The sequence below is a fragment of the Magnolia sinica genome, chromosome 12, assembly GCF_029962835.1.
Source record: "Magnolia sinica isolate HGM2019 chromosome 12, MsV1, whole genome shotgun sequence".
Classification (NCBI taxonomy): Eukaryota; Viridiplantae; Streptophyta; class Magnoliopsida; order Magnoliales; family Magnoliaceae; genus Magnolia; species Magnolia sinica.
In genome coordinates, this window is record NC_080584.1 from 60529339 (window position 1) to 60554508 (window position 25170).

General features: G+C 40.1%; 1 protein-coding gene across 1 annotated transcript; it reads right to left on the bottom strand.

The window, feature by feature from the left end:
- Positions 1–21485: 21485 nt before the first annotated feature.
- LOC131220561 (transcription factor MYB1-like) lies at positions 21486–23534 on the bottom strand. The gene is made up of 3 exons (XM_058215407.1): positions 23268–23534; positions 22592–22721; positions 21486–21997 (listed from the first exon to the last, which is right to left on the bottom strand). The coding sequence occupies exons 1-3, from the start codon at positions 23512–23514 to the stop codon at positions 21523–21525; spliced, it is 852 nt and encodes a 283-aa protein (XP_058071390.1). The 5' UTR covers positions 23515–23534; the 3' UTR covers positions 21486–21522.
- Positions 23535–25170: the final 1636 nt, after the last annotated feature.

A 25170-nucleotide genomic window follows, 5' to 3' on the forward strand; every position in this document is an offset into this window, starting at 1 on the left:
GCTTCGACTATCTCAAGGAGTTATATGTCGAGGACAAGGACTTCAAGGATGCATGGATGAAGTGCTAAGAAGGTCATCCCAATGATATACATATATGTGCAAGATGGTTTCCTCTTCAAAGGGAATCGATTGTACATCCCCCAAAGTTCTCTGAGGGAGCAGATTATTCAAAAGCTACATGGAGGTAGTCTTGGTGGACATCTTAGGTGAGACAAGCAACGAGCTCTTGTGGAGGAGCAGTATTACTAGTCATAATTAGTACGTGATGTGGGAAGAGCAGTGAAACGTTATCATATTTGTCAGACCTCCCAGGGGCAGTCTCATAGTACGGGCCTCTACACCCTGTTACTTATGCCTGATAGCTATTGAGAGGATTTATCTATGGACTTCATGTTTGGTCTCCTACGAACACAACGGGGTATAGATTCAGTGTTCGTGGTAGTAGATCATTTCTCAAAGATGACGCAATTTATCTCATGCAAAAAGACCCGCGATGCAACACACATGGCGAATTTATTTTTCAAAGAGGTCATGCGGCTGCAAGTGGTTCCCAAGACCATTACTTCTAACCATGACACGAAGTTCATTAGCCACTTTTGTCGGACATTGTGGACTCGATTCAATATACAACTTTAATTCAACAGTACCTACCACCATAGATTGATGGCCAGATTGAAGTTGTGAATCACATGTTGGGAAACTTCTTTCGATATTTTTAACGTGAAAAATTGAAGCAGTGAAATTTGGCCTTGTCTCAAGTGAAGTTTGCATTCAATAACATGGTGAACCACTTGACAGGGAACTCCATGTTCTAGATTATTTACGATTGAGTGTCTCATCACACACTTGACTTGGTCCCTCTACTCAAGCTCCTGGGCATGAGCATTACAATAGAATACATGACAGACAGGATCTGAGCATTCATGCGAAGGTGCAAACCAAGTTACATGCCTCGAACGAAAAGTACAAGGAGCAAACTAATACGCATCGACGATAAAAGGTGTTTGAGGTGGGCGACCAAGTTATGATCCTTCTACACAAGGAGAGGTTTCTGACTGGGACACACAACAAATTTAAGAATAAGAAGATTGGACTAGTACCAATCCTACGAAATATCAATGACAATGCTTATGTTGTTGATATATTCCAGATGACTTGGCGATCTCATGTACTTTCAACGTCGCGGACCTGACCGAATATCATGAACCAAAGTAGGACAAGAACTCGATGATGATTTCTTTTGAAGTGGAGGAGACTGACGTAGAACGGGTCGCAGACAATTTCATGGCCAAGATGGACCAGAAAGGCACGATTGGAGGCAGAAGTGATCCTGACCATCAACACTTTAAAATGGCGTATCTTGCAACCTGGAATGAGTTATCCGATGTGTCATTTAAGATTTTGGGGTAGGATGAGCTACTTTAACTACCCAACCCTGCTATGTTGGGTTATGCACGCCGAATTTGCAAGATTTCATCAGATCAATGGTAGAATTTCTGTTTTATTTCTATTTTACTATTTATAGTAAGTTTTAGTTTGATTATAACTCTTCTTCCTTTGAGTTTTAGAAGTTACGTCCAAAAGGAAAAGTGCTTAATTAGAAAAGTTAGGAGAATGGCATGGTTAAGCCAAATAGGGTACTTATTATTTTTTGCCGAAAACCGTGATGTCTAGTAGGAATCACAATCATCTATAAATAGTAAGTTTACTATTTATAATAAGTCTCGATTTCTAGGAGTTTTAGTTGTAGTTTAATTCCAAAACTTCTTCCAAGGTTAAGTGTCCCTATTTAAATGGTTGTAAGCTTGTTTATTTCATTCATCAATCAATTTATGAATTTTCTAGAATTTATTTCTATTTTACTTATTTTCCCTCATGGATTCAAGAAGTCTCTCTGAGGAGTCCAGATAAGCTCCATGGATTCGAAGTAGTTATCCTTGCAGAAGACGGTGATTGACCTCATCATGTTTATCCCCACACCAGTTATATGAATGGGCCAGATTTTGGCTATAGTCAATTAAAGACTTGAAATGTCTTTACACATTATTTTGATAGCAAAAATTCAAGTAGAATCCTCTAAGGATGGCCTATAATTGATTCCTGGTGATTAAAAACATGAATAGGATATTATAGAGTGAAAGAAATAAATTATTGAAAAAGGGCTTACCATAAATAAAAGAGGGAGAGAGGCATGCTCGCTCACCTCCGAACCTGCGAATGTACACACCTTTGCACATGTGTCATAGGCATTTAAGCTGAACGGTTCATGTGATGCGGCATCCCATGAAACCTCAAGAGACCAATTTTCACCCTGATCTAAACCTCTGGTGGGCCATAGAAAAGAGATATGCAAAGCAAGGAAGAAAACTGTTTTCTTTTTCCATGGCCCACCAAGTTTTGGATCAAATTAGAAGTTGAGCACTGAGAGTTTCATGGGGTGTTGCATCACATGGACCATTCAGATTTGGGGCTCACATAACGTATGATGAGTTCTCAAAAAGTTTACGCGAGTTCCGTAGGAATTGGTGTGCAACCGAGCATTTGGCTATATATATATATATATATATATATATATATATATATATATATATATATATATATATATAGAGAGAGAGAGAGAGAGAGAGAGAGAGAGAAACAATGGTACTATGAGGTCGAGCTGTGTGGCCCCACTGTGATGTGTGTTCAACATCTACCCCATTAGCCAGATGCACCATTCCATGGTGGGCCACGGGCTTAAAATCAAGTCAATTCATGACTTGGGTAGGCCACACCGCTAACAACAGTTGAGAAGGGTTACCTTCCCAATAAAACATTTATAATCATTTATTGGGCCCACTGAGATGTGGTTCACAAATCCAGCCCATCCATCGTGTGTGTCCCACTTGGATGAGGGGTTAGACCAAGTTTCAGCCACATCCAAAGCTCAAGTGGGCCACACAAAGTGCTTTTATATTTTGTGGGCATGTCTTGACATGGTTTTAGATGTTATGGCCCACCTAAATTCTATATACGGTTGATTTTTGGAATATCTCATAACCTAAAGGGGACCCATCAAGTGCATGGTGTTGATGTTCGACACACATCACAGTGGGGTAAACTAAAGGGGATCCATCAAATGCATGGTGTTGATGCTTGACACATATCACGGTGGGCCCACACAGCTCAACCTCATAGTACCATATCCATATATATATATATATATATATATATATATAATATATATATATATAGAGAGAGAGAGAGAGAGAGAGAGAGAGTGTGTGTGTGTGTGTATGTGCGCGCGCGCACGGGTGCGTTGACCCATTAAAACATAAATTTAGGTATATATATAAGGATTATTTCAAAATTTCTAGCATATGGTTCAAAATAGCAGGAATAAGAAAAAGAAAAAAATATATTCCAAAATTTTTTAGGTTATTACAATTTGAATCACGGATTGGGATGATTTTTAGTGCTCTCTGCTTAAAACAAGGTTATCCACCTAATGGTCGGTGTATAATATTTCACAACAACACCATGGTGGGGCGGAAAGCGGATTGGCTGGTGTACAGCACACTAGCAATATAGCTGGTGTGGGTATGTGTCGTGGGAATAAGATGAGCGATGACGCTCCTCGAGCTCCAAGTTGTACCAACAGTTCGAAGGAGCTGATCAAAGTTCATGGGCTTCAGTATGATGTATATATTTATTATATCCACACTGATTCATCCATTTTTCGATATCATTTTAGAGCATGAGCCAAAAAAATTAATCATATTGAAAGCTCAACTGGACTACACCACAAATAGGGGGACAATGATTTTTATTGTTAAAACATTCTTAGGGCCCCCATATCATTTATTTTACATCTAACGTGTTCATGAGGTCACAAAGACCTGGATGAAGAGGAAAAATAAATGTCATATTGATCCAAAACTTCTGTGACCCTGAAGGGTTTCAATGGTAGAAGTTCAATCCCCCACTGCATTTTACAATGTGGTCCAATTGATCTTTAGATCTGTCTTATTTTTTGGCTCAAGCCTTGCAACAGAAGCAGATTACCTACTGACTAACTCAGTACCCTTAGTGTACTTAGTAAACTCTTTGGGGTCCACCATTATTTGTTTATTTTATCCACTTCATTCATCCATATTAACAGCTAATTTTAGGACTTGAGCCCAAAACGGAAGCATATACAAATCTCAAGTGGACCACACCACAGGAAACAGTGTGATTGAACCTCCTCTACCATTGAAAATTTCTTGGAGGCCACAGAAGTTTTGGATTAAGCTAATGTTTGTGGTTTCTCTTCATCCGTGTCTTTGTGATCTTATGAACAAGTTGGATGACAAATAAACATTACTGTGGGCCCTAGGAAGGTTTCAACGGTGGAAATCATTATTCCACACCGTTTCCTATGGCATGGTCCACTTGAGCTTTGGATTTACTTCAATTTCGGGATCAACCCTGAAAATTAATTAGCAGGAAAAATGATGGACGTTGTGGATAAACCACATACATTCACAGTGGGTCCAACTGAGTTTACTCAGTACGATAAAAGCCTACTGAGTAACTCAGTACGCAATCTGATTTCCCTTACAAAGAGCTGGAAAAATGGATGGATGGTTTGGATATACTACGTACCTCGTGATGAGACCCACAGAACTTGCTGATGTCAACACACCAGCTATATCGCTGGTGTGTGGTACACCAGCCAATCTGCTTCCAGTGGGGCGCACCCTAGCCGCCACCCTTTTCCAAAGTGAGGTGAAGTAACTCCTTTGATCGGGTATATTGATTTACATCAATTAAACCCTAATTTCCAAGCTAGTTGGACATGAGAGCCTCTCTCTCCCTACTATCTCTCTCTACTTACAACAAATTTCTTAATTTTAAACTAGTTACGGCTTGATATTATGATATTATTGGGATAAAAATGCAATATTTTAAAATATATTGAGATTTTGAAATCTCAAAATGATATTGCTATAATATTAACTGATGTATTTCTTGCAATAAGATTTTTCAAACCTCATCAGAATTTGTCACACTAGTTTTGATCAACGGTGTCTTGACAGAGTTCCTGGGAAAGCCTTCCAACACTTTCCCGGACAGTGGATATCTAATAACCACAAATAGATGTTTCAACGTGGTTTTTCAGATTATTTTTCTTATACCAGTTGTTTCGGCCAAAACATAAGATGAAATAACTATTAGACTTTCCTCTATTGCCAGATGTCTTAAATCTAAGGGTTTTTTTTTTGCGTGCACAACCAGTCGAGGGTCTGGCTGGACCGGTACTAATCCAGCGCTACTCGACTCAAAGTCCAGCAAGCTCAATTCTTTAGTGTCCGGGCCGCTCGACCGGCCATAGGGCTTGCTCGACCGGTCGTAGGGGTCCTCGACCGATTGTGTAATCGGCACGACCAGTCATGGTTACGCAGATTCGTTCCGCGATTTTGTGCGGATTACGGATTTAAGTCCTTTCGCAACAAGGATGCGGAAGGAAGTTTCCTAAAACTATAAATAAAGGTCCCTAAGGCTATTCTAAAGGATTAAAAAAAAAGTTTCTAAAGGGTTCTATGGTTATCAAAGGGTGTAGGAAGGGTGAGATTCGAAGTTGTTCGAATCGAGTAAGTCCTTTCTCTTGTAATTTCTATTTCATAGTGGATTTCTGTCGCTTTATGCCGTGGTTTTTTCCCGCAAGGGTTTTCCACATTAAATCTGTGTGTTCTCTTGTGTTTGCTTAGTGCCATTGTATTGCTATCCTAAATCTAGATCGATATGATTCCGCAGCACAAATCCCCAACAAGCGGTATCAGAGAAATCGTTGGGGCACAGATCTGAATCTGAAGGATTAGTAATAATGGGAGACGGCAAGTTTGATATTGAGAAGTACTCGAGGCAAAAATAATTTTGAGTTATGGAAGATTAAGATGATTAGTCCGTTAACCAAGCAAGGCGAGATTAAGGCTCTTGAGGAGCGGAAATCTACCATGAAAGATGATGAATGAGAAAACCTTGATAGTAATGCTTTAGCCTCTATCCATTTATGTCTCACAGATGAGGTTCTCTACAACGTCACGAGGGAGAAAACTGCGGCTAAATTCTAAGCGAAGTTAGAAGATGTCTATGCAAAAAAATCCTCTGAAAATTACCTGCACTTGAAGCGGCAGTGGTATTACTTCAAGATGGCAGAGGGTGGAGATCTGGAGGCTCACATCAGCAACTTTAATAAATTGGTTTACAAATTACTATATATATAGGAAGTGATGAAAGATGAAGAATAAGTATGTATGTTGCTGAATTCTCTTCTGGCATCTCATGAGTCATTTAAGGACACAATTTGTTCAGCGAATAAAACCCTGAGTGTCGACAACGTTATCTCGGCCCTTCAAGGGAAGGCCATGAGAAAACTTAACGTTGACATGGGGATATTTTCTGATGCACTGTTTACAAGGGGTAGGAATTCTGAATAAGGTACAAGTTCTTTAGGTTCTAGATCCAAATCCAAGGGTAAGGGCAAAGGAAAGGTAAAGTGCTTAAATTGTGGGAAGGAAGGACATGTGAAGAAGGATCGTGAAAATCCTAAATCGAAGAGAGAAGATTCTGGGGCTTCATATAGGGAGGCCAATGCTGCCACATCAGATGGATCGAGTAGATGTGATGGTAATGTTTTGTCTGTATCTACTATCAGGCGGTCATACGATGATCGTAAGGACGAGTGAATGCTAGACACAGGGGCATTGTTAAGGGTCAAATATTGCATATCAGACCCAGTTGTTGCCTAGATTTATGAACATGGTACCGTTTAATAGCTCATTTTAATCATGTTTCTGTTGCAAGGTGGAATTGCGAGCTGGGACTGGATCGGGATGCTAAAAATATGAAATTAACATTCAGAATGCACCAAGGCAAGGGACAGACCCCAGGAGACCAAGATCGACGGATGTGCATGCCAGGGATTCAAGAAAATTAAGAAACTGAAGCTCAAGAGCCACCTTTCAGCGATGTATGCTTAGTATCTTTTCTGATATGGTAGGGCAATATCTAGAGGTCTTCATGCCTCGAGGACCAAAAACTAACCGTACATGTCAAATTTCAGCCATTGGATCCTCGTGAAAGTGGCTGAACTAACAGATCAGTCCATAAAACCCTGATTTGGGGCCCACCCGCTGTCCAAATACTCTCTAACTTCGGCCCCCACGGCTCAAATGAAATGGGGAACAAGATGGATGGTGTGGATTTCTCATAACCATCATACAGTGTACATAGTTCACTTTTTGCACTAAGACGTGCATGGCAAGATGCTGACCGATATTCTTTAAAAAGAAGTTCAAAAATCAGCCAGCGTCTTCCACGCCGACCGTCGGTTGATCCTTGTGGGCCCCACTCATCATCCGTTTAGATGATCTGAACCGTTAAATTGTTGCAGGAGACGGCCAAGACCAACGCCTAGGTTTCCTTCTTCCACCATGCAAGCGTTTGCATGTTCCCAATCGTCAATCGCAGAATGGACGGCGGAATAGAAAACGACGTGGGCCACACCGATTCTAATAAAAAACTAGCCATTTCCAATTGGTTTTTCGAGTAGAGTTCAATGATCGGTGTGGATTTTTTAACTGACATCAGTTGTGGGTCCACCGACCATCACAGCGATAAAACGCGTAGGCTCTGTTTCGCAACAGAGCCTGCGGGCGAATCTTGTGGGCCGCCACTGTACTTCATCGGTTAGATTTGGACCGTCCATCAGAAGCCCACGCTCCCTGTAATCCTAGCCTAGATGACAGAATGGCAGAAGTTAATGAATATTGGTTTTAAACCGTCCAAACAAGACAACCGACGGTGAAGTAAAAAGTTCTGTGTGCCTCATCAACAGAAGGCCAAAAATACACCTTCCGACCGAAATTCCAAGGGGAACAAGGTGGACGGCGTGGATTTTCCAAATGTTAGCTGAAGTGGGCTCCACCAATACATCAACGTAAGTTTAGTTACATTGGCACGCCCTTATGCAGCTCCCACCGACCCCAGCTGCGTGAAGGAGGTTCTCCACCTACTTCAGCCCCTTACGCACACCTCCACAGGGGGCAGCACCGACTCTCCTATGCCTGCCTATAAGAAAGAAGAGAGGAAGGGGGAGGAGGGGGCTGGACGTGAGCAGAGGCAGAGAGAGGACGTGGACAGAGGTAGCCGTGGGAGACTCGGTTTGGGGCACTCGGCTGGATGTGGAGCAGTCAGAGACAGAGTAGTGAAGAGTTTGTTTTCTTTTATTTTTATTTATTTTAAAGAATCAGCCTAATTATGTCTATTTTAGGCTAAACCTCTTAGCTAGGGCTAAGAGGTGAAGCCTGTAGCGTGATGGGAGACTGTTGCTATGCCTTTTATTTAGACTGAATTGATTTTTTATTTAATTTTATTATGAGAATATTTGTAGTCTTTAATGGCCTGTTGTGACTGACATTACAATAAGTTTGCAATGACTTTGAGTATTTCTTTTTTTTCTTATTCTGATTATGACGTCAGGAAGCCCTGTTGTTCACCATCGTCTCCTGGGCATGGTTGGATGTCGGTATCCTTCCTAATCTTCATAATCATCTGATTGGTTGGTAATTGGTTTAATTCTGTTGTTGACTTTGTCTCCTGGGCATGGTTTGGTGAGGGAATCCATTCTAATTCATATACCTTTCATCTCTTTGAAAATTATATCAGAGGAAGTTCAGTTTAAGTTCCATGATTTTTGAAGCAGGCATAAAGATCTCCTTGATCTCTACAAGTGGATCCTCTGAATCCCTAGTTTCTTATTTCTGATTTCTCTTAAATTTTAGATTAATCTCTCACCTTTATTTATCAATTTATATTTGATTTATATTGCATCTTAGGCTAGTTCTATTTCTACCTAGTTTCAGGAAACGTACAAGTTTCAGTCTCTGTGGATTCGACCTCGGTCTTACCGAGTTTATTACTACATCACAACCCTACACTTGGGGAGTGAACAGGCATCTTTTCACATGACTTCTCATCGGAGTTGGTTCATCAACTACAAGGAGTGCGATGGTGGACATGTATTTATGGGCAATGATATTGCCTGTAATGTTGTGGTTGTTGGTACAGTGCGTATCAAGATGTTTGATGGGGTGGAGTGTACCTTGATTGATGTCAGGCATGTTCCTTATTTGAAGCGGAATCTGATTTCTCTTGGTGTGCTTAAGGTAAAAGGATGCAAGTACACAAGTATTGATGGTGCTCTTAAGGTATCTAAGGGGACACGGGTAATCGTGAAAGCGCAACGACTTGGTAACATGTACAGGTTGATCGGGAGCACTTCAAAAAGTGGAGCTGCAGTGGATGTAGCGAATTTCACTTATGCTCGTGCGTGGCATGCTGGGCGTGGCCACATGAGCGGGCAGGGCAGGAAGGCTGAGACGCGCGGACAGGGATACAGAGCAGGTAGAGCAGCCACCTGTGAGAAGAATCACACGGCATGATCGCAAGACATCAGCGAGATATATAGACGACTTCAATATCGCAGGGGATTCATCTTCTATTCAGATGGCTCTAAGTGAGCCTAATGTTGAGAAGTAAAAGGTGACTATGGGCGATGTGATGGATTCGTTGTACTAGACCGATATATGGGAGCGAGTGAAGCTTCCAGTGGTACAGAGAGCGATTGGATGTAGATGGATCTTCAGTAGGATACAGCATAGATACAGGGCGAGGTTAGTAGGGAAGGGTTATGCTCAGAAAGAAGAGATCGGCTTCTCAGAGACATTCGCGCTGATGGTATAGCAGGTGTCTATTAGATCCGTGATTTGCGCTAGTTGGCCAATGTGATCTTGACCTGGAAGGATGGATGTGGAGTCTGCACTTCTACAAGGGAAAGTGAAGAGCAGATCTACATGAAGCAACCAGAGCGGTTCGAAGTTATAGGGGCTAAAAAAAGACTTTGGAGAAGGTCGTGGTTTGACCTATTACCTAGGCAGTGGTTTTGATTCCTTTTTGATGAGTCAGGAATTGATGACATGTAAATCGCCAATTATGACATGTCTGAAATCAATGTACTGAAGACTCGGTTAAGTGGGACATTCAGGATGAAGGATCAGGGGGCTGCAAAGATGGTTCTTAGTGTTGAGACTGAAAGAGGAGTAGGCTTTTGTAATTGCAAGATGAATACCTTGTGTGTAGGTATTGATCAAGGAAGTGATGGACCATGTAAAGCTGGAGAGCGTTCCCTACGCATCTCTCCTCAAGTTTTCCTCAGGACATATCCCATAACAGATGAGGAAAAGCAGGATATCTCATGAGCCTTATTCGAATGCGGTTGACAGTGATGCCATGGTCTGGATTAGACCAGTTATTTCACAGGCTATCAGTGTTGTGAGTAAGTAACCCGGCAAGCAATATTGGGTAGTGGTGAGATCGTAAGAAGACTACGTCTTTCCTTTTGGAGAAGACAAAAGCAAAGGTGGTTGAGGACGTGAATTTTGATCTAGCAAATATGCTCTCCTAGATCATTCCTGCAGAGAAGTTCAAGTTCTGTGTAACTTCTCTGGGCTTGGCGATAGCGTAAAAGAAGGACGGAGTGTGCACAAGAAGCTATGATGTGATGCAGAGATTAGAGAAGAGGTCAAGAAGCTACATGGTTGAAGATTGAAGACATAGTGGAGATTGTTGCCAGATGTCTTAAATCTGGGTTTTTTTTTTTGCGTGCACGACCGATCGAGGGTCTGGCTCGACCGGTCGTGGGAGCGGTTCAACCAGTCGAGCGCTACTCGATTCAAAGTCCAGCGAGCTCAATTCTTTAGTGTCCGAGCCGCTCGACCGGTCGTAGGGCTTACTTGACCGGTCGTAGGGGTCCTCGACCGGTCGTGCAATCGGCATAACCAGTCGCGGATTCGTTTCGCGATTTTGTGTAGATTGCGGATTTGAGTCCTTTCGCAACAAGGATGCGGAAGAGAGTTTCCTAAAACTATAAATAAGGGTCCCTGGGGTTATTCTAAATGATTAAAAAAAAAAAAAAAACTTTTCTAAAGGGTTCTACGGTTATCAAAGGGTGTAGCAAGGGTGAGATTTGAGGTTGTTCGAATTGGGTAAGTCCTTTCTCTTGTAATTTCTATTTCATAGTGGGTTTCTGTCGTTTTGTGCCGTGATTTTTTCCTGCAAGGGTTTTTCACATTAAATTTGTATGTTCTCTTGTATTTGCTTAGTGCCATTGTATTGCTATCCTAGATATAGATCTGTGTGTTCCACAGCACAAATCCCCAACATCCTTGTTCTTTCTCATCTATTGACTATTAAACAATTTGCTCAGCCAGCATATGTATAATCCGCTGTGTCCGTGATATGGTATATGTGTATGAAATCCTAACTTTCATCAGGTGGGCCACACTGTTCCACCTTACAGCCTAAAGAAAAGGCCATTTCACTCATCAATTGTACTACAATGTACCAAACAAAGGAAACGGCCACAAAAAACTGTTTTAGCCGTCCATTTTTTATTTAATTTTTTGCTGATCTGGTGTTTTTTTTTTTTTTTAAATAATGCACAGAAGGCTTTACAGCAAAAAGAAGAGGGCCCCTATCATCTGACGGAAAAAGGAGAAAAAAATATTGAATATGGGGTTAGCCGTCCATTTATTTCATAGGTAGTGTCTCAGTGAGTGGTCACACTGTATGATTTTTTATCCAGAACATGAATTCATTTTGGCCCACCTAATAGAAAGCTTGGATCATGTGTATGTTCTACACAGGGGTATGAATGAATAGGAACATGGCCTGGACTATTAGTATTCAGGTTAGTGCCATTCTCCATCTTACACATGGTAGGGCTACAGTTGAGTGGGCCATTCTTATTGTGGGGCCCATTGGATAGGTAGATAGTTGTACATATTTACATGAAAATGACAAATCAATGAATGGGTAAGAAAGAATTGTGACTTGAAAATGACAAATCAATGAATGGGTAAGAAAGATAGCATGCATAAAAAAATTTTAAAAAAAAAAAAATTTAAAATTTAAAAAAAAAAAAAGAAGAAGAAGAAGAAGATAACATGCAGTTTTTTTTTTTTTTTTTTTTTGGAACTAGTGCCCACATTATAAGTTTATGATAATCTGATATATATCATTACGATTATGCTCCATCCACCATGTGGCTTGCGATTTGGATGGTCTAAGTTGACTTAGATATTAGAAATGCCATGGTTACTCTCCCACGTCGTCACACAAAGGAGTTTTCCTGAGGTACAGATGCCAACATGGCATATGCGGAAGATTCAGCCTCTTTGACAGGTGGAGCCCCTTTTTCAATGGTCCTGGCACATAACTGAACCAGTACAGTCATCAGGGTACTCGTGAAATGCTGAACATGGACTGTTTTGTAGGCATTTATTTTTCTCATGCAGGCATGCTCCACAAGTGAATCAAGGACCTTATCCGTTTTAAAGGTGGGCTCCACCTACTGAATATGTCACAAATTTTGTATTGTATGCAAATAGTCATACATGTGGGACCAAATGATTGTGTAGTTCTCGATGTGTATCCTACACAAATCAAATGACGTGGCATATGACTTGACACTAATCCACTACGAATCTAGATCCTCTGCCTGTCACAAACAATAACTTCCTATTTGTGATTCGTCCATATCGTTAGTTAGATTGTCAGCATTTTGCATTAAATGGAATCTGTAACGATGTAGTCCAATCACATTGCAATAAACAAAAAGCTTTTGTTTGCGGTGAGCAGAAGAACCAGACTCTTTTATGAAAAGATGAATTGGAAAGACAGGTAATATAGGTGGAGTCCATGTTAAGATGTTTAAGACAGCAGCATATGGTAATCAAGCAGCTAATGATGCTTGATATGCATCCACTCAGAAATTATACACATGATCTACGTTATATGAAATTAAGCTAACTGAATTTGGTGAGCTCCCACCTTTCTTAAGAGAAGGAAAATAATAATAATAATAATAAACCTCTAAATTGTAAAATCTTATATCAGGATTTGTGGACACTTGTTTATGGAGATTGGACCATTGGATACTTTTCATTTTTAACTGTGAAATAAATATCCACCAATCTTATAGTACTACCAAAATTAGCATAATTTTTGGTTCATGCTACAAGTAAACTAGTAAACTGTGTACTACCATAATTTGTACATTCTACATTTGCTAAAGTTATGTAACATAAGGATCACAACAACTTTTCAATGTGGGAGTCCAGAAATATGAGGACATCAGCTGGCGCATGCGAGAGTATCTCTCTTGTGCAAGTGGTAGCACACAATAGGCTACACTTAAGTGAGAGAATCAAGAAAATTTACACAACTGAATGTACAAATCTTTCATGATGATAAAGACTTTGCATGGCCACCGCTTCCCAGAAGTCTATATAAACAACACTTCATGAAAAGCTCCAACCCTCAGGCCATTATAATCAAACTTAATTTTAGTTTAACCTCCACCGATGCTCATAGCATAGGGCCCCTAGTTTTTAATTCTTAGTTTATATCTACACCCTTCATCCATAGCATCCTGTTAGATCGTAGGGAAGATCACTTAGTTTCAAATGGTTAGATATGGGGCTTTCCTACTACGTGCTAAGTGAATTCATCAACCACCTCATAACGAAGTTTGGTACATACTAGACGATGAATGGATGGTCAATTCATAACCACCTCGTCATGTTCTTTGTTCCTACCAAGACTACAAAGGTGTGAATAGTGGATGGTGAATGGTGTTGCCGGCCAGATTTGTAGTGCCCAAGTGAATAGTGGGGGATGAATAATGCTCGGTGAATCGTATTAGTGGGTGAATGGTGTAGGCCGATGAATAGTATTGGTCGATAAATAGTGTCGCCCAGTGACTAGTGATGATGAATAGTGTCGTAACTGGGATGAATAGTGTCGGGCGTTGAATAATGTTGACGAATAGTACCGTTGGCCGTATGAATAGTGTTGACAACCGAATGAATACTGTCAGTTGGTGAATAATGATCGATGAGTAGTGCTCGATGAATAGTGATCGTGTGAATATACTATCAGCCATTAATGGTAAAAAGAAAAAATAAAAGAGAATGGTAAAAAATTATTGTTCAATATCTCTTCACATTATCTGAATACATTCTTTAACTGCAAAGAGACATGAGGCTATCACATCACCAAACATCTCACCACCAATCCCGGTTCTGATCAGGCAACGAACATATTGTTAAAGATCCACTCTACATCAGTCATCTCTCCACGAGGCCAAGTTTCCATTCGAGCAATGAACATACAATCATCCCGCACATCACGACTATCCTAGTATGAAGTTCAATTATGATTAGACAACAAGTGGATTGTCATCCCTCAAGTTGATTATCATTACCATTACTGTAAATATCATTAATAAAAAGAACACTATTGCATTATATCATCTTTCTCTATTTTTACTATTGAACTATAATAGAAAATCGCGCTGATAAAAGAAGTCCTTAAGTCTGTAGATGTCTATTGTCACAAGGACAAAAGAACTCATTCAGAATGACTAACCCCTACCCTTTCACAAATAACTTGAATGGAGTGCAAACCATGGTTGAGAGGATAACTGGATCCCTGTCCAACATCCAATCTATCCATCTCTACACAAGGGACACCAGCAATTCAATCAAGACCTCTGAGTCTAGCAAACTTTAGCACTCTCACGCGTCTTACTCTCACATTAACAACCAATCCAAGCCCTTGTTTACATGTGTGGCATAGTTTAATTGAATTGGCAACAATAGGTAGGTAGTACAAATTTTTGGACTCACATCCTAACATAGTTGATGTAAATGCATGATTGATGAAATGGATGTCATGATGGATACTTCAGAGTATAAATTATCAAAGTTACTCGTACATGCTTGAGACTGCCTTATTTTATTTTATTTTAATTTTTTTGGGAAGATTACAAATTTTATCAGGTTAACTCACTTCATTGGCTTCACACAAATCAGGTCTGAACCATTGGATTCAATCCAACAGGCCTGATAGTCTAGGCCTGACCCAAACTATTAATGGGGCCCAACACAAGGAGACCCGAAAGGCAGGGCCCACCTTTTAACACGTTTGGAAACAACAAAGAGACACAGATCTGATCTTTTACTTGCCACAGACAGAAAATTAATGTTTGTTGTAATTTAATTGGGTCACATTATCACACTTTGCATTTAATGCAGTAGTGCCGTCATTGTTAGTGATGATGTGGACCAAGCATGATGTTGGAAAACAAAAGTCTCAGGTGGACCACACTACAGGAAAACAATAGTGATTGGATATCCACCATTAAAATCCTCCTAAGGCCAACTGTACTGTTTATTTGACATCTAATATGTTGATTAGGTCACACAGGCCCAGATGAAGGGAAAAAATTAAAAATCAGCTTGATCCAAAACTTTTGTGGCCCCAAAAGGCTTTTAATGGTCTACGCTCATTCAACACTATTTCCTTTAATGTGGTCCACATGAGATTGGGATATACCTGATTTTTGGTCTCATACCGTAAAATGATCCGTAAAAATAGATGGACGGGATGGATGAAACTCATACATCATGGTGGGGCCCACCGTATATTATTTTTAATAGAACGTTTTTGTCAAAATTTAATATATTCATGGGAGGCTCTAAAATCATGTCTTGCTAACGACTACAATATCATCTACGGTTTTGGAGGAGAAGACTCACTTTAGTTGGCCCAAGTATGCACAATCCTACAAGACTCATGGTATCATCTCGTCCTGAGTCCGACTAAAGTCAAAGTAAACTAAATTGGATCTTCGAACCATTGCTACTAATGCCGCAGATATATATCTGCCCGGCATTAGCCTCCTTCAGACACTAATCTCACATGACATGGTGCCTCCTTAATTCAAACACTAGTCTCACATGACATATTTTAGATTCAGCAAGTCAGGATTTGAAGCGGATTGGGTGGTGTACCACACACCACCAATTTACCTGGTGCATTACCCTCCTTTCATTTGGGAAGCTAGTCCTCAGGCTTGAGCCGATAAATAAGACAGATACAAAGGCAAACCAGGCCACACTGCAAAAAGCTACTGGGAATTGAACGTCTAACGGTGGAATCCTTTTGGAGGTCACAAAAGTTTTGGATCGATATAGTATTTGTTTTTTACTCTTCATCCAGGTTTGTGTGACCTTATGAGATTATATAGAAAATAAACACTACAATGAGCCCTATGAATGTTTTAACGGTGAGAATCATCATCCCGCTATTTTGGTGTGGTCCACTTAAGCTATGAACATGAATCATTTTTGGTTTCATACTCCATAATGTTCTCAGAAAATGGATGAACGGTGTGGATATAATAAATACATCATTTTGGTCCCATGTAACTTTGATCTCCTTTGAACCGTTGGTGCAACTTGGATCGGGAAGAACTGCAATGCTCCGCACGACACGCACGGTACACCAGCTAATCCGCTGACGTTAGGATTAGCCAAGACTGCAAGAATATTCAAGATTAGAATTTCCGTACATCCGTGTCAAGGATGAGTTTGTGGTACTGAATGGTTGTTGGAATTCCTGCCAAACATAGTACACGAAGATCAGCTGAACTGATGGATACTTCAGAGTATTAATTATCAAAGTTACTCGTACGTGCTTGAGACTGCCTTATTTTATTTTATTTTATTTTTATTTTTTTTGGCAGATAACAAATTTGATCAGAGTAACTCACTTCAATGACTCCACACAAACCGGGTCTGAACCGTTGGATTCAATCCAACAGGCCTGATGGTTTAGGCCTGACCCAAACTATCAATGGGGCCCAACACGGGGAGACCCGACAGGCAGGACCCACCATTTAACACGTTTGGAAACTACAAAGAGACACGGATCTGATCTTTTACTAGCCACGGAGAAAAATCGTGTTTGTTGTAATTTAATTGGGTCACATTATCACACTCTGCATTTAATGCAGTAGTGTCCACATTATTAGTGATGATGTGGACCAAGCATGGTGTTGGAAAACAAAAATATCAGGTGGACCATACTACTGGAAAACAATAGTGATTGGATATCCACCATTAAAATCCTCCTATGGCCCACTGTACTGTTTATTTGACATTCAATTTGTTGATTAGGTCATACAGGCCGAGATGAAGTGAAAAAACAAAAATCAGCTTGATCCAAAACTTTTATGCCCCCCAAAAGGTTTTTAATGGTCTACACTCATTCAACACTGTTTCCTTTAATGTGGCCCACATTAGATTGGGATATACTTGATATTTGGTCTCACACCGTAAAATGATCTGTAAAAATAGATGGACGGCATGGATGAAACATATACATCATAGTGAGACCCACAGAGCACTGACCAACGGCCATTGGCAGGTGGCAGGGGGCGTAGCCAATCCGTTTCCAATAGCATATGCCAGAGAGGGGTCCACGAGCATAGAATGGCACTTTGAAGCATGTACCAGGAGGAACAGTGCACCAAATCCATGCGGAGAAAAACCACTGGTGTTCAAGATGTCCTCAAGCATGCATCATATGGGAGCGGATTGGCTAGTGTGGGTACGCGTGTCATGCGAAGACGAACGCTGACGCTCCTCGAGCTCCAAGTTGTACGAACGGTTCAAAGGAGATCAAAGTGCCCTCAAAATGATTTATTTATTATATCCATACCGTTCATCTAAATATTTGGATCATCTTATGAGACAAAAAATGATTCATATCCAAAGCTCAACTGGAGCACACCACAAATAGCAAAGGGGTTAATGATTTTCACCGTTAAAATATTTTTAGGGCCCACCATAACGTTTATTTTCCATCCACTCTGTTCATATACAAAGACTTGAATGAAGAGAAAAAACAAATATCATATTGATCCAAAACTTCTATGACTCCAAAAGGATATCAATAGTAGACATTCAATCCCCACTAATTTTTACAGTATGGTCCACTTAATCTTTAAATATGTCTTGTTTTCGGCTCAAGCCTTATGACGAGCTCATCAAATGGACGTACAGTTGGCTCAGGCCTTATGATAAGCTTGTCAAATGGATGCTAACGTCATTACACCAGCTATATCACTGGTGTGTGGTACATCAGCCAATCCGCTTCTACATCATATGGGCCCACAACCGACGCAGATTTCCTAAGAAAGCATTCCGCATGAAGTTCCTGCACTCGAAACCTAGGTAGGGTACGCTATGATGTTTGTGAGGAGTCTAGCCCATCCATCCATTTTGTGAGATAACCATTTTAAGACATGGTTCGAAAATGAGATGGATCTAATACTCAACTGTGCCAAAGATGTGAGGACTGAACGTTCACATTTGAAATATTAGTAGGGCCAAGGAAGTTTTGAATGAGGCTAATATATGTATTATCAGTTCATCCCAATAGGAATGATGCGGTAGATTTCTTACAAATATCACAGTGGGCCCCACCTAGGTTTGGAGCACAAAAACTTTCAGCAGAAGGCTTTAGCTGGAAATCCACGTCCATTCATTCCATTTGGGGTGGGAGATAGGTCCACACAGACACGCACTATAGTGTAGGACCAATGGGGGAATAGATACCCATAAATATATGATTTGACAATCTAGATGTCGGCCCAGTTATAACTTATAATCACTGGACGGTGATAAAGTGAGATGATGTTATCAAATAATACATCCATTCGGAATATGCCATGAACATTTTTCCTTTAGAAAGGATGAAATCGAGAACTGTAGGCCCATTGACATGACAAACATATGAATGAATATCTGTGGTTCCAATCATTAGGTGTCACTATCCAATGATTTTAAGCACAGGCCGCGTGGGCTCTCCACTTTCTGGACTTCATTACCTTTTTAAGAAAAAATTTTAAAATGGGCATTTATGGTAATTCCCCTACTGAAAAGTACCTCTGGGTGTTTTGATTTCATAGCAGGTTGCCCATGTTCTTGGTGTAAAGGGTTGCCTACTGAGTACTGAGTAAACCCTGTGGAATCCACCGATTTATGTATTTTATCCATCCACTCCATCCATTTTAATAGTTAATTTTAGGTCATGATTTCAAAAATGAAGCATATCCAAAGCTCAAGTGGACCACACCATAGGAAATCGAGTGAATTGAGTTTTTACCGTTGAAAAATTCTCAGGGGCAACAGAAGATTTGTTTCAAGCTGATATTTTATTTTATTTTCACTTCATCCAGGATTTCGTGATCTTATGAACAGGTCGGATGACAAATAAAAATGCCCTAGAAAGGTTTCAACGGTTGAAATCATTATTCCCGCTATTTCCTGTGGCATGGTCAATTTGAGGTTTGGATATGCTTCAATTGGGTCAAATGTTTAAAATGAGCTGAAAACAAGATGGACGGAGTGGATAAACCGCATATGTTTATGGTAGGCCCAACTGAGTTAACTCACTACCTTAAAAGCTTACTGAGTAACTCAGTACGACAATCCGATTTATATTTTACACGGTTTTACAGTAAAAATCTGGTAGAAGCAGAAAGAGGAAAGAGAGATTAGAAAGCGAATTGCGTCCACGCACGCTGTCCATTCATTTTTCTTAACATTTAAGGCTACGAACCTAAAATGACGTGTATCTAAGGCTCAAGTGGACCACACAGTGGAGATTGAATGTGCACCATTAAAAACTTCTCACGAGTTGCTAAGTTTTGGGTCAACCAGATATTTATGCTTCCCTTTCATTCAGGTCTACATGACCTTATGAACAGGTTGGATGGAAAATAAACACCACATTTAGCCCTAAGAAGGTTTTTACCATGGGTGTTGTTGCAGGAAAAATCGGATTGGTCTACCACTCGAAAAGTGTAACCAACAATAGGAAGAATACTAGGATGAGCTTCCAAATTAATAAGGCACGGAGCTCTCGGAGGATATGACTAATAATCCTCTCGATGGAGAGATCGACCCCAAGCTTAGCTCCTTGAAGGAAAACACAGTTGTAAGAATCATTTCCTAAGTTGAGCAGGTCGACCGCCATCAGGTCAGGGGAAGGATCTCAAAGAATATCTCACCTCGAACCAAGGTATCAGATCCGATATGATTTTAACCAAAGATCATGCCTACAGAGGCAGGCTCGGCAATAAATCCGGTGGAAGATCTATAACTAGATAAGACTTTCCAACGTATCCCAGGAATCCCATAAGATACATAGATCTCAACACCCCACATAATGACCCTATAAGTACCCGCGCTGCGATTCAAGGGAGGTAAGGGACAAAACCCCCACGCTCAAGCCCTTTCAACCCAAGTCTACCTGTTTGACTTAGGCATCGGAGGGTCCATAGTCATTATCAGCACCCTCATTGTTTGCTTCATCTTATCTTTACAGGTTCATTGGTGGACTCGCTTTTGTAGCTAATAACATCCATTCATCCAGATCTTTACGATAACAGGTGTCATTATCATCACCAATTCCTATGGTGTGGTCCACTTGAACTTTGGATCTGCCTTAGCTAATACCTTAAAATAATCTAGAAAAATGAATAGATGATGTGGATAAAATACATACATCACATTGGGGCCACAAAGGTCGGATGAGCAATTATCTTGATTAATGTTATGGTTCCATGCCAAAAAGATAATTTTAGTTTTACACACTCACACTCACACCATATTGGATTTTGACCACAATAGGTACTCAAACCCATGACCTCGTATTGAAATTCCTATGAGTCTATCAAGTGGGTGGGAGCCACCATAATGTATGTGTCTTATGTCTACTTAGTCAATTTGTCTTTAAAACTCATTTTACATCATGGTTCCAAAAATGAAGCAGATCCAAATCTCAGTTGGACCATAATACATAAAATAGTGTTAATCAACCATTAAAAACTTCTTGTTAGCCACAAAATTTTTGGATCAAGATGATATTTGTGTGGTCTCTTCATCTAGGTCTTTGTGACCTTATCAACGGGTTGGATGTCAAATAAATATTCTGGTGGCCCCCATGAAGTATTCAATGCTGAGGATTCAATCACGATTGTTTCATGTGGTATGGTCCCCTAAGATTTGGATCTGCTTAAAGTTTGGAATCACGTCCTAAAATGAGCTGCCAAAATCGATGGTGTGAATATAAACGACATACATGATAGTGGACCACATAGTTAGGATCCACCGACCTCAGTGGATCTGGTGATTGACCCAAACCAGGCCCAAAAATTAAGGTCTTCGCCCTTCCCTCTATATTTACAGAAAAACCGTACTTTCCTGTCATCTACAAATAAAAAGGGTAAGGCCCATATCTGTTTATAGCTCGCTCGCTCGCTCTCTGTCTCTCTCTCTCTCTCTCTCTCTCTCTCTCTCTCTCTCTCTCTGCATATATATATATATATATATATATATATATATAGTAGTCCAGAGATTAGGTATATCACACATACTCACACGCTAATAATAATTGAGATTAAATGACAGAGATTATATATATAACACATGCTCACATGCTAATAATAATTGAGATTAAATGACAGAGATTAGATATATCACACATGCTCACACGCTAATAATAATTGAGATTAAATGACTTTTAAGTGTCAACCAAACAGTGGCCTTCCAATTGCAACCAAAGGCTTGGATCCAACATCGGGTCGTCCCATTCTTGACGGTCCACCACAAAAGCACCATCTTCATCTTTTATTCCTTCAGCGTCTCCATCGTCAATGGTAGGAAGAAATATTGGCTCTCCCATTGCATCTCCATTTCCTAAGAGCCAATTCTCTCCTCCCTTTTGGAACAAACCTTTCCACCATATTGCATCATTGTCTGGATCCAACAGTGGCTCGCCACCCTCTTCTTGTCTTCTAGAGGCTTCAAGATTCCCAGAACTAATCAAACTCTTGGAGAGTCTACTAGGCTTTGGCTTTAGGACTTCGGAATCTTTTGCAGTCTCCTGGTTATCATGGAAAGTAACCTTTTTAACCTTTTTACTCAAATGTGAGTTCCAATAGTTCTTTATGTCATTGGCTGTCCTTCCTGGAATTCTACCTGCAATCAGCGTCCATCTGAGGAAAAAAAAAAAGGAAGATGGCATATTTTAGTTAACTGTCTTTCAAGGTGAAAAGTAGGTTTTGTGCAATGGAAACTTGTGGAAGATGGCAGATATTATAGTTGAATAACTTCTCGTGTATGAGATATACTCCGTCCATCAGGTACAACACTTGTTTGATGTTGATCCCAATCAGGCTCATTCAAAAATCAGATGGGCCACATCATAAGGAATTAGACCTAAAACCTCTAAATTCATGTGTTATGGCTTACCTCAGTTTTGGAATAGTTATGATCGGATGAAATAAACACACCACCTTTGGACCCCACACAAAACTAATCTGCAGGCATTCCTTCCCAAATGTTTGCTATGGTGTAGCCTACTTGCGTCATGGATATTCATGATTTCTAGGTTGCAGTTTGAGTCAGCGTACCTGATCAACGGTTTGGATTTCATGAAAGTTCCATGGCAGCAGGCACTCTCCCACCCATGTCAGGCTAGCCCAGTCCTTTTCATAAATATTTTTTACTTATCTTTTTTATATCTAAGATAAAAGGAAGATGGTTTTTATTACTTACCAACTTCAAGAAGAATATGAATTTTAACTTACCTATTACCCAAAAGCTTATGAAGCCTGATGATGAGATCAATTTCATCTGCACCAAACTCTCCACGCTTAATGTTTGGAGTGAGATAGTTAAACCATCTCAATCTGCAGCTCTTGCGACATCGATTGAGGCCTTAAAATTCAACAGAAGAGGAATCAAGTTACTATGTTACTCTACATAATCAAGAAAGTAAAATATGTACATAGTCACCTAACCTATATATGCAAAGATGGTGGCAGAACTTTGATTTCATTTCAAATGAGATTTTCAAAATACCCATTCAAAGTGGACTGGAATCCTCTACAGAACCTGTTTTAAGAAATCATGTAAAACGCTCTTTGAGGATTGTTTTATAGAAACTTTACTCTCCTTTTTTCCCATTAATGTTCACATAAGAGTTTCTTTTAGGGGCTAACAATTCTATGTCCGGTTCAAAATATTTCGACCTGATGAATGGAAAATGGAGTAGATTTTAAAACTACAAAACAACATGGTATGCCCCAAAAAGCTTTGGTAACCATTCTGGTAGATTCCCATTAATCATCTCCGAATGGTGGGGGATATGTGGAAACCAAAGGTGGGGTCTGCTATATTTTAATCTCTGCCTTAGTAATGAAACAAACTAGCAATTTTCTATCACTTAAAAGAATATAATGGGTAAGTAAGAATCAGTTATACCTGCCCTCTGAGGAACTAGATTCCACTTCCCTTCTCCATACTTCTCAATGCATTTCCTTAGCAGAAAATCTTCTTCTCGAGTCCATGAACCCTTTCGAACTCCTAACCGGCCCTTGAATTCTCGCCCCATTCTGTGTTTTTTTTTTTTCCTCCTTCTGGCAGACCCCAACCGGCGATATTTAAAATGAGCGTTTGTGATTTTCAGAAGCTTACTAACGTGGCAACATATTGCCCTTGGAAGTTTCATCCGATCTGATGTATTTTCGTCGCACTGGCCTACAGAAGTCATGCTAGCGTAATGATTGCCTTATGAGTGCGGATCCTCTGCCTCCCGGAGGCAGGAACTCCCTGCCTCCAGCGTTTTCATTGGTCAACGTCACTATAAGTGCCACGTCATCAGATTTTTTAAATATATTAAAAAAATACATTTAATAAGAAGTATAACGGACGTTAAACGGAAACGGACGTTAAACGGAAGCGGTTTGCGTGCTGCGTAACTCAGCAGGGTAAGCGTACTGAGTAAAGTCTGTGGAGCCCACCGTAGTCATTCATTCGTGCATTGCATCAAGTTCATCCATCTCTTTTATCATCTAATTTTAGGGCTTTACAACAAAAATTAATCATATCCAAAGATCAAGTGGACCACACCACCTAAAACAGTGTGAATTGAATTTTACCGTTGAAAAGTTGTTGGGGGCCCACAGAAGTTTTATTTCAAGACGATATTTGTTTTTTTCCATTCATCCATGTCTTTGTGATCTTACGAACAGTTTAGATGAAAAATAAATATCATTGGGGGCTTGGAAACATTTCAATGGTGAAAATCAATACTTCCACTGTTTCCTTTGGTATGGTCTACTTGAGCTTTTGATATACTTCAGTTTTGGACTCAACCCCATAATGATTTGAAAAAATGGATGAACGGCTTGGATAAACCACATGAATTCACAGTGGGCCTAACAGAGTTTACTCAGTGCGATAAGACTCGTACGCAATCCAATTTCACGTGTCCAACGGGGGATGCGGATTTCCAGCCAAAGCCTTTTGCAGTAGGATCCTGCGCAAGGATTCCAGATGGGCCCACTGCGACATTCACGATAAATCCAACCCGTTCATCCATTTTTAGATATCATTTTAGGACATAATACCAAAACTAAGGTGTATACAAAACTCAAATGGGCCACGCAAGAGGAAACAGTGGGGATTTAGTGTCCACCGTTGAAATATTTATATGGCCACAAAAGTTTTGCATCCATCTAATATTTTGGTATTTTCACTGCATCTTAGTAAAAATGACCTTATAAACAATTTGGATGGCATATAAACATCAAGACGCATAGGAAGGTTTTAACTGTAGGAATTTCTTTCTCCACTGTTTCATCTTGTTTGGCTAGTTGAGTTTTTGATCATCCTATTTTTTAGTTACATGTCTTAAAATGAGCTCTAAAAATGGATGAGTGGATTGAAATTCTTACAAACATCATGGTGGACCCACTATACATCCCGATGCTGGAACTTCATGCAAAAGGCTTTCCCTGGTGAATCCGCGTCCATGGTTTCCATTGGAAACGAACTAGCTAGTCCCCTGCCACTCGGTACTATGTGAGCCCACCATGATGTATGTGTTTCATCCATGCCGTCCATTTATTTTTCTAGATCATTTTATGGTCTAAGACCAAAAATGAGGTATAACCCAATCTTAAGTGGACCGCATTACATGAAATAGTGTTGAATGAACGTTGACCATTAACAACTTTTTAGGGGCCATAAAAGTTTTGGATCAAGCTTTTCCCTTCATCTAGGTCTTTATGACCAAACCAACGGATTGAATGTCAAATAAACAGTACGGTGGGCCTCTTAGGAGGACTTTAATGATGGATATCCAATCACCATTGTTTTCCTG

Coding starts and splice junctions, on each gene's coding strand:
- LOC131220561 (XM_058215407.1), bottom strand. CDS start 23,514: ATGAAACTTCCAAGGGCAATATGTTGCCACGTTAGTAAGCTTCTGAAA. Junction 22,722..23,267: donor TCTAGTTCCTCAGAGGGCAG/GTATAACTGATT, acceptor TTGAATTTTAAG/GCCTCAATCGATGTCGCAAG. Junction 21,998..22,591: donor CATAAGCTTTTGGGTAATAG/GTAAGTTAAAAT, acceptor TTTTTTCCTCAG/ATGGACGCTGATTGCAGGTA.